At 37.3% G+C, this 13,442-nt stretch overlaps 1 protein-coding gene across 49 annotated transcripts in view; it reads left to right on the plus strand.

Moving 5' to 3' along the window:
- baiap2b (BAR/IMD domain containing adaptor protein 2b) overlaps positions 1 to 13,442 on the plus strand; it is an 88,611-nt gene that overhangs the window by 39,194 nt on the left and 35,975 nt on the right. For 41 of the 49 annotated variants that reach the window (XM_073918742.1, XM_073918757.1, XM_073918715.1 and 38 more), the window contains 3 exons: positions 6,125 to 6,186; positions 7,659 to 7,730; positions 9,478 to 9,615. In XM_073918742.1, the coding sequence (XP_073774843.1) occupies positions 6,142 to 6,186; positions 7,659 to 7,730; positions 9,478 to 9,615 (255 nt within the window). In that variant the 5' untranslated portion in view covers positions 6,125 to 6,141. Of the gene's footprint in view, positions 1 to 5,522; positions 5,626 to 6,124; positions 6,187 to 7,658; positions 7,731 to 9,477; positions 9,616 to 13,442 lie in introns of those variants that run through there. The other 8 variants (XM_073918744.1, XM_073918749.1, XM_073918736.1 and 5 more) reach the window with 3 other exon arrangements.

Genomic DNA, 13,442 nt, shown 5'->3' on the forward strand with positions numbered 1-13,442 from the left:
AGCCAAAATGCATACAAAGTGTTGTGATCACTTTAAAATAATGGTCCATTAGGTAAGGTTAGTTAAAGAGCCCATATTATACATGAAATAGGGTCATATCTTGGTTGTAAGGGTCTCCAACAACAGTCTAATATGCATGCAAGGTCAAAAAACACTTTCATGGTCTCATAATCTGCATTTATTTTTACCTAATTATCCCAGCGACTCCCGTATGAATCGTCCAGTGATTCATTTGTTCCCAAACCCCTCCTTAGCGCGAATCTAATCTGCGCTGATTGGACCAATGACAGCCTGTTGCGATTGGTCGACTGCCTTCAGTCAGAGAGTAAAATGCACAACAGCTAATCAGCAATATAAAAGTAATCACAGTTCATACACGCTCGATAGTGTAGGCGTGGATTTTAGCTGCCAGTGGGTCAATGTATATTCAGTCGATGGACTTGAAAATTCAGACGATTAACTATTTTATTGAGCAAAAACTCCAAAAACTGTTGAGGAGATATCCAAGCTTGTCTCACTCTGCTCTTTTCACAGACACAAACACACACACACACACACACACACACACACACACACACACACATTGCCATTGTCCGCGCACACAAACACAAAAACACACACAGACCTCCGGGCAACAACGCGCGCGCGCACACACACTACCCTCGTCCACGGAGCTCCGTAAACAAAGCAGCATGCATCGCGTGACTTTGCACGCGATAAGAGAATATAGCCAGGTAACCTGATACAGTACACGCGGTTACAAGTAATAAACCACAACTAAATACATTTGCAAGCTAGAGTCAACGAGGCAACAACTTTAATCGCACGTACTTACACTTGAGAAATAGAGGAAGAAACCCATCCTGACGTCCATCAGTAAGTTACTCTTTACTGATCCTTCCTTTAACAAACGCCGATGAAGTATTCTTTGTAGCATGTAGTTTGCAGAAGTTTCCAACTGCTTGGTTATAATGCTGAGGTTTCATCTTTGGGTAGAGGCTCGATAATATCCAGTGTGACTTCAATCGACCGGCATGTTTGTGTGCGTGTGTTTGTGGGTGTGTGTGTGTGTCTGCGTTACTGCGTCAGAGGGCGGGGCCTCAGGTTTGAAATCTCCCGGGTTTGCGCGTGCACGTGAATAACTTGGTTTCGTTCGTACGTCATAGCGAAACACCTAATGACTCGGTATCAAGGCGACTCGTTTGAAGCACTACGAGTCGACTCTTTTATAGATGAATCAATCGATTTAAACACTGTACTCTTACAGATTTAAGCCTTAGCTGGATACTTCACTTCACTTAGAGCTGTTACACACTACATGGAGGGGAATTTTCAAAAACCCATAATATGGGCTCTTTAATGTATTTACTAACATGAACAAACTATTAGTAATACATTTATTATGGTATTTATTCAACTTTATTAACGCTAGTTAAAGTTATTTAAGTTAAAATAATGTTAGTTCATATTAGTTCATGTTAGCTCACTTTGATTTACGTAACTCATATTAACAAGCACAACTTTGGACTTTAATAATGCATTAGTTAATGTTGAACTATGATTAATAAATGCTTTACAAGGTTATTCATACTTAGTTAATGTTAGTAAATACATTCACTAATAAACCAATAGTACCCTTTTGGTGGGCATGCTGTATGACAGAAAGTTTCATTCGACGTCATTCTTGCTCGAAGACATGTCAAAGTAAAGCTGTACGGGTCATTCACAAATCGTATGAGAAGCACTTCTCACAAAACAGATGCTTTCAAAAGGGTACCTAGCACAACAAAAGGGTACCAAAAGGCGGAGCCAGACGGGCAGCGAAATTTACACAGAAACATCACTCACTCGTGCACAAGCCAGGAGAATGAAAACAAAGGAAGCGCCATTTTTAAATACACAGCTGAGACATTACACCGTAATAATATACATATAATAACAAGCCATGGTCGACCCGAGCTCAAACAAATCTTGCCGTCGTCTTGATAAACAGCCACAAAGCCAAGAAGAAGAGCAGAATCTACCCTGTGCAATGTAGTTGTTTACAAGGCTGTCTGAAGCGCAAGTGGTTTCAGTTTCTTGAGAGAGCTCATATGAGCATTTATAATTTATGTTGCGTGGGTGTTGAGATCCCGATCTTTTAACATTCTTTAATGATCTGTAAACAAGTAGTGAAAGAAAACACCTTTATTGAAACTCACCACATCCACATGAGCTCATAACTTCTTGAGCAGATGATAATAACGTGCGTGTGATTATTGAAGTGCTTATGACATCTGATCCTTTCAGACACGGACAAACGTGAGAGTGACCCATGAAAAAAAGGAGAAGCTGGAAAAAACAAAGGAGCAAATATTTTTTAACAGCCTAAAACATGAACAAACTGCCATGTTTAACTATTATCATCACCTTTTGGTCTATTATGAACTTGGAATGACAGAACTACATTTTAACAGAGGTTACGTGTGCTGGTGAAGATTAAAGATACAGATGAGAGGTTTGCACTGTGGGTTATTTGTTGCGTGTTGTTTTTGAACCCAGATAAGGACAAGACACCAAGTTAGCCCTGAGAAAAACCTGCTCAGATGTACATACATGTAGACTTTCAGAAGAGATGTCAATGTCTTAAACTGTGCTCAGATGTGACAGCAGACTTGGCAAATGACTCAATGTATCAATATACTAAATATTAACCTTGCTTATTTCTAATAAGAATTAAAAAATAATTCACAAAACATATTTTTCTAAAAAACACATTGCATCCAGTCAAAACTGCATTATTGAGAGCGAAAAACATATCTTGTACTTAATTTACACAACATTTGGATTCAACATTAAGCAACAGGTAGCCCCAAATAAAATGAAAACCTAAACTACAAAATTATGATGACACATTACCAGTAACAACTTCATTAACTTTATCTTCCATTTTTATTTTTGCAAATCACATAAATTCATCCTTAATATTTAGCCAGCTATCTACTAGATAACAACCGCAATTTTTCATTCTCGACCTTACAAAAAAATTTAATTCATATCTGCTCCCTCGTTCCCGCAAATCTCTGTGCCAGAAACATTGGCTGAATTCAGGTATCAGCACATGTGTAATGTGCGTGTGCATATCCACCCTTAATAATCTCTCTGTTTGGATGGATGTTACTGGTTGCATGGCCTCTGCTGACCTTGAACTGAAACAACACTATCAACTGGACTGTCCCTGTATTTCTCAGAAGGCAGGGCTTAAGAGGAAGTCTTGATTAGATATGTACTGATGCAGTTATCCTGGGTCAGGGATGGCCGATTCAAAGACAGCAGGTCACGCTTTATGAAACTCTAGCTCAGATTTAGAAGGCATCTGTATTGATTTCATTGAAGGCATTTAATATTTAGTTATATAGCTCCACAATATGAGGTATGATTCATAAACAGGAATGATTTGCATCCACTGGCAGTCCAGGAGGTAGAGAGACGTCATGCCCATTGGATGTACGCGAATGTCTGTCATTGTTCTTTTACTGTAGAAGTGTTTTGTATGTCTTTCCAAAGTGTCTATGAGTGACACTGCCCTCTGTGTTACATACTGTGTGTGTGTTATATTTCATTATTGTATAGAGCCAGTTCTAACCTGGTTAATGCAGAGTTAGAGAGGAGTTTGATGGATGGATGGATGGAAGAAAGTTGTCTCAGCACTCTACTATTATGTCTGTCCCTGTGGACATGTGCATTGACTGACTAATGTAATGAATGGAAGTCTTATTTTTATGGCTGCTTTGATAACTTAATATGACTTAAACCTTTACTATCGCACTCAAAGATGCCAGCAGACAGTTTGAGCTTTTAAAGCATCAAAAAACACTTGTGTGCTTTGATGGCACTTGCCCTTGATTTGTGCATCAGAAAAACACAGAGATAAGCAAAATTTCAGCAGCCAAGTGTTTGTGCTTAAACCTTCTGCAGAAATTCTAACTGTACACTAAACAAAACCACCCAGGCTTATTCTGAAAACGTACCTCTATATACATTTCTGAAAACCGCCCAATATGTCCAAGGAGCTACGTTTTATGCAGTTTTTGTTTTTAAGAATCCACCGGAGGCTGCTGTGTTCACTTTTTGAGATCTCAAATTTCTCTCGCGAGTGCTACTCATGCCTGCTGTTTTCGCATAAATCCACCAGAGGTCGCTGTCGACTTACCGATCGACTGACCCACCCTCCTCCATCCCTAAACCAATAGTATTTTTAAAAGCACAGATTGACCAGTGAGATACGATTGCAGATTAAACTAACTTTTTTCTTTATATATTTAAAAAAATTATTTATATGATGCAATAAACATATGCTAATTCTAAAAATGTATCCCTTTATACATTTATGGAGATCATAAATTATGTAGCCTGAGGTACACATGGGTGCGTTTCACCTTTAAAATGAACAATATGGGATGGTATGATGCCTTTTCTTTTCGCGCTTACCTACGTGTGGACGGCTTTTCTGCTGTTACCAGTTTGTCCGGTGGCTCGCCGCGTACGTTGGCAGACTTGTATCAATGAGCGAAATTGACCGCAATGACAGGGTTTGAGTCTGACAAAGAATGGTTCCAGAAAGGGGTGGGACACAAACTCAATCCAAAAAAGTAAATAACAGGCTGAGAATGTGGTAAGATCTAAAAACATGGTAAAAAAAAAAAAAAAAATAAATATATATATATATATATATATATATATATATATATATATATATATATATATATATATATATATATATATATATATATATATAGGCCTTTTCTTTTTCTAGATTGCTTTTGAAAACACTGTCGATTGGGTTTATGGAGGTGGGTGGGCGGAACAATTTGTGGTTTTGAAAACATTGAGTTTAGGGAAGGAGGAGGGTGGGTCAGTCGATTGGTCAGCCTCTGATGGATTTACACGAGAACAGTAGGCATGAGTGGCACTCACAAGAGAAATTTGAGATCTTAAAAGCGAACACAGCGGCCTCTGGTGCATTCACAAAAACCGAAACTGCAAAAAAGCGTAGCTCTTGGGCCGTTTTTGGCGCTCTCCAGAAATGTATATAGTGGTACGTATTCAGAATGAGCCTGCATTGGATGCAATGATGAATTTATCACTTTGATTGTTAGTGATCTCTACATTCTTGACATTAATATGCTGATTATGTGTTCATGAAAATTGAAAGTGTATTTGCATTTTATTACTTAGAATGTTTTACAATGACAAAGTGTAATAACAATAATAACAAATATTACAATAAAGAAATTCAACAGGTAATTCATAATAAATGCTGATAATTAAAATGTAAAATTATTAGTCTAAACATGGGTGTCAAAACTCATTATCAACATCTTATTTTTAATGATTTTTGAATGCCTTCTATTTTCACTGTGGCATTGTAGAAAACACTGCTGTGAATCTGTGTTGATGATTCTAGGGCAGCCCTCTGGCCTGTGTTATTTATGCATTTAGTGTTAGGGGAGGTTTGACTCATTCACCCTCTCACTCGTTCTCCTTTTCACTCTGTCTTAAGGTTTTCTGTACTTTTGTTCCTGCTCAAACTAGGTCTTTTGTTCCTTTTTTTACAATGCATTGCCTAATCAGAAGAGGCAGCATGTAGGTACCCCGACTAAACACAGCACACATGCCTCAAACGGCTGCATGATTCACCTCTTCTCTCTTTATTCGTTTCCTTTGTTCAATCTTGTGCCACAGAATGATACGTTGATATGAAAAATGTATGCTAACATTTTCCATGAATATTTTTTTCATCTTTTTTATCATTTTTTGCTTTTCATGTTTATTAAACATGCTTGCACCGTTTTCCATTAATATTTTTGATTTATTTCATTTGGTATGCATCTTCACAAAAGCATATTTTAGTCCATATTATATTTCAGTGTGATCTTTCATTTGTTTTCTTTTATTAAACAACTTGGTTTAATATTTTGTGGATTTGAATTTATTTATTGCCTTTTGTAGCTTGATTGTTGGTGTTTATTTTTACTCTTCTCTCTCTTCCCCCTTTTTCTCTTCAGTGCACCTTTGTCTAGCTGCGTAGTGCAAAATAATTGTAATGACAATTTAATTATTTCTTCTTTGTCTTTCTCTTAAGGGGATGTGCTTTTTCAGATGGCGGAGGTTCACAGACAGATTCAGATGCAGCTAGAGGACATGGTGAGTGTCATTAATGTGATGAACATCATGTTGCCTCATAGGCTCACATTTTCTCATTACGTTTTCTCACAACATGACTGAGTCGATCAGGTCGTATCTAAAAGAGCCCATTAGCCCCTGGGGTAAGGAAATGGAAGGGAGTGGTGTCTCAAAATGTCACATCGACTGCTTCCGTATATACATGGAGGACAATAGACCACAGTCACGTGTAAATACAGTACACAGACTTTCCTGTTCTGTGTGACACAGCTGCAGAAGTTAAACAAGCCATATCTGAAAGGATAAGAGTGCTAAAAATGTCTCTTTTGGTTCTTTAGGCTCTTTTGTCTCTTGCTTTTTAGTGTTTTTATTGGTCATTAGGGGTGTAACGGATGACGGTTGATCTGTGATTTGTACGGATCACAACCCACGCTTCGGAGCACACGTGGTCCGCGGATTAATACGTTTCTTTTTTACTGGTAGATTAATCCTAAATTTGTAACGATCACAGTGAGATCGCCTCTCGCGTCATTCAAATAGAAAGTATAAAAGCATTTAGGCTTTCCTGTAAATTGTAATGATAATGGAAGCTGTTGTAGGTTATTCGGGATGTGGTGAGTTTCATTAAAGGTGTTTTCTTTCACTACTTGTTTACAGATCATTAAAGAACGTTAAAAGATCGGGATCTCAACACCCACGCAACATAAATTATAAATGATGGTGATTTGCATTTAATGGATCGGCAAATTACCTTGAGCTGGAAATCGAACTCAGGTCGCCACGAGCACTTGGGTGCTATATGTCGACGCACTAACCGCTAGCCAACTACCAATGATTTGCATTTGTTTATTAATCCTTTGAATTGCTGCATTCATATATGAAGACATGAAAATCAAGAAAGAGTTTCAGTCTTTTGAGTTATAAAGTTACTAACAGTCAAATAACACAGAAGTACTGGGATAACAGTTTATAGCTTTAATACTATAACCCTAACCCATTGGTTTTAATAAAACCAATGATGTTATGCATTTAACAACAGTTAAAAGTTGAAAGTTGTAGCTAGCAGTTACATTATTTAACCAATAGGTGGCGACAACCAGCCCTCAAAAATATGCCACTGAATAATTCTTCAAAAATTATCCATCTAGCAACGAAACATGAAGATTTGTGAGTGAAAAATTAAATCATTTTTTGAAAATAAGACTAAAAATAAATATAGGCTGTACAAATTATTATGTTAGAGTTCGGTGTGTTAAAACCAAGAACACTTGCAGTGCTGTTTTTGTAATAAATGGAAAGCAAATTACATTTGTCTTCTCCCCTTTTTAGCTAATCTGAAAAATGGTCCGATCTGTGATTAAAAGCCACAATGTGATCTGAAGCGTGAGATTTGTGATCTGTTATACCACTAGTATTCAGTTGCATGAGTAAAATTGCTATGTAGTTTTGATGTGTATTTGATATAAACTGTATTGTTCTACTGTGATTTTCAGCTGAAATCATTCCATAATGAACTACTCACAGAACTGGAGAAAAAAGTGGAGTTGGATGTTCGCTATTTAAATGTAAGTATATAAAGACACAAAAGCACTTACCATCTTGGCTAAACAGAAAATCTGCGTGTGAATATGTATGGGAAATTCTTTTGCTGGCGATGTGGTCGCCTCACAGCAAGAAGATTGCTGGTTTGAGCCTCGGTTGGGTCAGAGTTTCTGTGTGGAGTTTGCATGTTCTCCCCGCGTTGACATGGGTTTCTTCTGAGTGCTGCAGTTTTCCCCCATAAGTCCACAAGACATGCTGTACAGGTAAATTGAGTAAGCTAAATTGTCCAAAGTGTGTGTGTGTGAATGTTTCCCAGTGATGGGTTGCATCTGGAAGGGCATCTGCTGCGTAAAACATGTGCTGGATAAGTTGGCGGTTCATTCCGCTGTGGCGACCCCAGATTAATAAAGGGACTAAGCCAAAAAGAAAATGCTCTCATTGCATACTTTCATAGGTGCTATAAAGTATAGTTTTAAATTAATTTGGACTCTACTGTTGTTTTATTTTATAAATTTACCTTTATAGTTATCATCCTTTTTGTGAACGAATCTTTAATTGAGATGTGAAAAGTACTAGGCCTATGTTTAACTGAGTTTAAGTAGGCCTGCTATCACCATTTCATGAGCACTGAAGTGTTTAAAGTAGACACTGGTGAATGTGAAGAGAGCAAAACATTAATTAAAGATAATTAACCATATATATTTTTCAAATAAGTAACATATGATGCACGTTATAAATTTATTAACAAACTTTAGCTACCATAAGAACAATAATAAAGATGTAAAGCGTCAGTTTGTAAACAGCATGTTTTACTTTAGGTCATTAAAAAATATTAAATTCCCTCAAGATTGTCTTTTTACCAAACACAGTCAAGCACTGTGTCTATGTCTCATTTCTTATTCTCTATATTTCAGTAAATTGGTCTAATCCACCCCCAAATAACATCTCTTTTAAACCCAATAATTGAGTTTAGTGCATGTAATGAAAGCAAGAGCATTACTGCTATTAACACCAATGTCTTCTAAAAGCCTTGTCTTTTCTCCTGTGTGAAGAAAAGTGTGTTTTTTTCACTTGAAAGAAATCAGTTTATATGCATGAAAGATCAGCAGTGCATCTGAAACAAGGCTTTCAGCTACACAGATTAAAAAAGTCTTCTTATACTGGGGTCTTCGACAGGCTTGTGTGTAAATGCATCAGTTTGACCCTCAGCTTCTTGGCAAGAAATCAAAAGCACATTAATTTGGTCACTCGTTTTCTGCGTTGACAAAAATAATTAACTGCGCTCCCACACATAGTAAGGACAGGAAAAAAACCTCAGTCAAATGTAGCAGAAGGCTTTGGCAGGGAAGACTGGTGGAAACAAAGAGGCATGGTCTGAAACACAATGAATCCCAGGAGCAGGAAGATGCATTGAGGACAATGAAAGAGCTGATTGGACCAACTCAGCCAAGTTCCCATTAGTAATGAACATGTGAAACCTTCAGGTCTTTTAAATTCTGGGTTAAGCATTGCTAAGAAACAGTCAATTCAAGATGAGCATTTATTATTAACTTTTAAACCTCAGGATGTCCTGAGAATAACAGTATAATGCATGCTACAATAAAGAGGCCAATCTCATCCCATTCTAGTTGGCATTCGTCCACTTGAGGTCTTTTTGGGATGGAAGCTTGATAAATTTATTTAAAATGCAACCATTAAATTCCTCGTCTTGTCCATTTGGATATTGTTAGCCGCTGATTGAGATGAGAGCTGTGTTGTGTCGTCTGGCAGGCAGCTCTGAAGAAATATCAGATGGAACACAAAAGTAAAGGAGAAAGTCTGGAGAAATGCCAGGCCGAGCTGAAGAAACTGCGCAGGAAGAGTCAGGGCAGCAAGAACCCCTCCAAATATGGAGACAAGGAGATGCAGGTGAGTCAGCGCTCTACTTCTTTTTCGTTGGATTAGTTATGGATTAATTCTGTCATTCATTTTCAATGTGTCAATCCAAACCTGCACAACCTACCTTTCTGTTTTCAACAACAGAATTGTTCACTTTTCTTGCTGAAGACCTACAGTTTTTCATAAAAATCTTTATTATATGGCTTCAGAAGATCTAAAATCTACCAAATGAGCTTGTCCTGTTAATTATGTCTGCATGGAAAGTCCTCTTCACTCCATGGATTATGGTCATAAAGATTTGCAATGACATGAGGTTGAGTAAAAGATTTATTTTTGGATGAAATATTCCTTTAAAAATCGCTTTGTCAATCTACTCTTAATAAATATCATACTAAAATAAATGTCCAAATGAGTTCGGCAGTGCTTTAGAAAGTTCTAGAACTTGGACAAAGAATTTGTTTGTGGTGTATATGAAATCTGTAGCATCTAACTGAGATTTCCTGTAATGCTGTGTTCACACCAGACGAGTTTTGCGCGAATAAATTGCACTATTCACGCGTAGACACGTGAACATTTTGAGTTTACTAGCTTCATTTGCGCATCAAATTATCTTCATTTGTCTGTCAAATTCGCTTCACAATAGATGCAGATTCACATCATGGCCAGGGCTTTTGTTTGTCCACTGACTTGTTGCTAAATAGCTAACATGGATTTTATTAAGAGGGTAGCTGTGCTTTATGTGCTTTAGGAAGGCTAAAAAACAGTGTAGATTTGATCGGTGCCTTGTCTGAGTCCTCTAGATTCTTCCAGAGGTGCACTCAGCTCTGTGAGTTCATAAACTCCTCTAGAAACTGTACCTGGATGTTGTAAGCTTTCAGCTGTGATTTTGACTGAGTCGAGCCCAGTTTAATGAGCTGTTTCAGGGTTTCTACAGGCTTCATCAAGTCACATTTAAGACTTTTTAAGACCCTTAAGACAATTAAGAATTTAATTTGAGACTTATATAGGGTTAAACATTAAGCATTTTTCCCTAATGGCCCTGTATTATCATGAGAAATCATATAATTGTTTTTAGTTGTCTTTCCCCAGGCAATTTAATGGGGAATGTTGTGAACTGCTGTTATGAATTGTATCTCTTTGCGATAAAAACTTAAATATAAAAAATAAGGTTTTACTGAGATGTATTGTTGTTGATTGGATGAATGTTGGCCCAATTAGGTAGCTTTAATTGGACAATGCAAAATTAAGACCTGTTTAGAATGACGTAAGACCTACAACACAATATTTCAGTAAGTTTTAGAATTTCAGACAATTAAGACTGGTGTCGCCAGGAGAATTTCCCCTCGGGACACCCACTGTAGGTGCTACGTCATAATCATGCCCCTACAAGAGCAAGCTCCTGATTGATTAATCAGACACAAATGTCCGCTAAGTTCCAGACTTTTCCACTCGAGTGAAGCAACTTGCACCACTTCATACAAGGGAACCATGTCATTCGCGCAAATCACGCTGCAGGATGTCTATTCGCATCTTTGCATTGACTTAATATGTAAATCACTTGTGCTTGATGCTTCATCCGTGTCTGGTGTGAATGCACCATTAGGATGCAATATATGCTATAATGCATCTGTTTCTAGTAATAATCCCTATAAATCGCCTTTGTCTTTTAACAGCTCACATATAGATTTGAGAACACAGAAGTGAGAAAGTTGAAAGTTTTGTTTGAATGCCGAAAATATTGTTCAACTTGTTTATTCAAAATAACCATACACCGTATTATAGTTTGCAGGGGCATTTTCAAATCCTAATGAGAATGAATTTTCCACACATTGTAGATCTACAAGGTTTAAAAATGTTTTCATCATGTTCTTTCTTGTCAAAGGTGTATTTTTGCTGATTGATATGCTGTTGCTCTTTTCATGCTCCTGCTTTGCACTGAATCAGACATTAAACTGTGAAAACAGAAGACATAGATTGTAGTTTAAGTCTGTTTAGGTGTTAGAGAAAATCCCACTCTGTTTGGCTGAAGTCCTGCCATACAATATTGTATTTGCTTTGTGTGGGTTTGATTGTGAGCGGTGTCCTTGTGCTTTTGTTCATCGAGGCCTCACTGTACGGGGGTTGAACGGCTTGTTTTGAGCAGGTGTGGGTCAGGGGGAAGTGGGAGTGTTGTACTGTGGGCTGACCCCAGGTCACTTCATGCCATTAGCTGTAGGTGTGCTCCTCATAACACACAATGTTGCATAAATGCTGTGGGCTTCGCTTCCTTATTAAACACTCCACAGGTGTATAGCAGAAATGTGAGTGGGTTCTTGAAATGAAGTAAGCGACCTCTATAAAGCAAACTTCCTGTTCCAGATTCTAACAAAAACTGGAGGAGGATTACAGTGAGCTAAACATCAAAGGCAATTCGTTTCTATGCATCAAGAGTGGGGATAAATTCTAAAGTTAGGAATTTGTTTCCGGTTGTTGCTAGATCAGTTAAGTTTGTGGCTGGAAGTTAATGATAATTATTCATTTTATTTACAAAATTTCCAATTTATTGTATTTTATTAGCGTCTATGTAAAAACTGTATTTGTACCGAGTATTATTTATGTTATCTATTAAATTACCCAGTAAATTGTCTTTTTTAATGGCTGCCCCACCCCAACCCTAAACCCAACTAGCACAGTACTGTAGAAATATACATTTTTGTAATACAATGTCATAAAAAATGCAGCTATTATGATCTGCATATTGCACTTTCGGCCGGCCGTGTATCCATCCTAGACTTTACCTTTGTTTCTGTTTGAGTTCATGTTCAAAAAGAGAAACATGAAGTTGAATTGAAATGTGATGACAGAAAAGGAAAATTCTTCTAAACTCTAATTTAGCACACCAGAATTTCACTAGTTAATAAAGTTTGAGTAATTGTTTTATTCTACTGAGGTCTGTTAACATTTTTACCAAACAAAAATCACAAATTAAAGCAGGATTTTAACAGTTTTAATTGTTGCGACTGAAAATCAGGGTTATTCAACCAAACATTGATTTCCTAAATCTTCTTAAGGTAAAACATTTGTATTAGGGCTGCACAATATTGGACAAGTCGGACGATGTGATATTTTATTTTTCTGCGATATACTGTATCTATACAACTTCATTAAATGATTGAATAGCACCAATTTGGAAAGAACCTATAGTCACACTTCATTTAAAGGTTTAATTCTCGCTAGCAAATCCTTTAATATGACTTTTGCTTCAATAAACTCCTAATTTGCTCCTTATTAATATGTATTAATGTAGTTTAGGGTTGACACGGTGGCTCTGTGGGTTGCACGATCGCCTCACAGCAAAAAAGGTCGCTGATTCTAGCCTCAGCTGGCATTTCTGTGTGGAGTTTGCATGTTCTCCCTGTGTTCAAATTCCAATGACATGCGCTATAGGCGAATTGGGTAAGCTAAATTGTCCGTAGTGTGTGTGATTGAGTGTATATGGGTGTTTTCCAGTGATGAGTTGCTGCTGGAAGGGCATCCGCTGTGTGAAACATAAGTTGGCGGTTCATTACGCTGTGGTGAACCCCAAATTAATAAAGGGATTAAGCTGAAAAGAAAATGAATGAATGAAGGTAGTTTAGGTATTGGTTAGGGATGTAGAATAAGATCATATAGAATATGTAGATTATAAGTACTTAAAAGCAGCCAGTATCTCATCAAAACGCATGCTAATAAGCAACTGGTTAATAGTGAGAATTGGTCCCTAAAGTGTTATTAAATGTGTTCATTTTGATTGATTGGGATGATTCTGTAAGGCAGTGAATCATGCATAAAATGTAATGAACAAACTACAAGCATAGTGGAACACAACAAAGCAAAAG

Source organism: Danio rerio, chromosome 12, assembly GCF_049306965.1.
Source record: "Danio rerio strain Tuebingen ecotype United States chromosome 12, GRCz12tu, whole genome shotgun sequence".
NCBI lineage: Eukaryota > Metazoa > Chordata > Actinopteri > Cypriniformes > Danionidae > Danio > Danio rerio.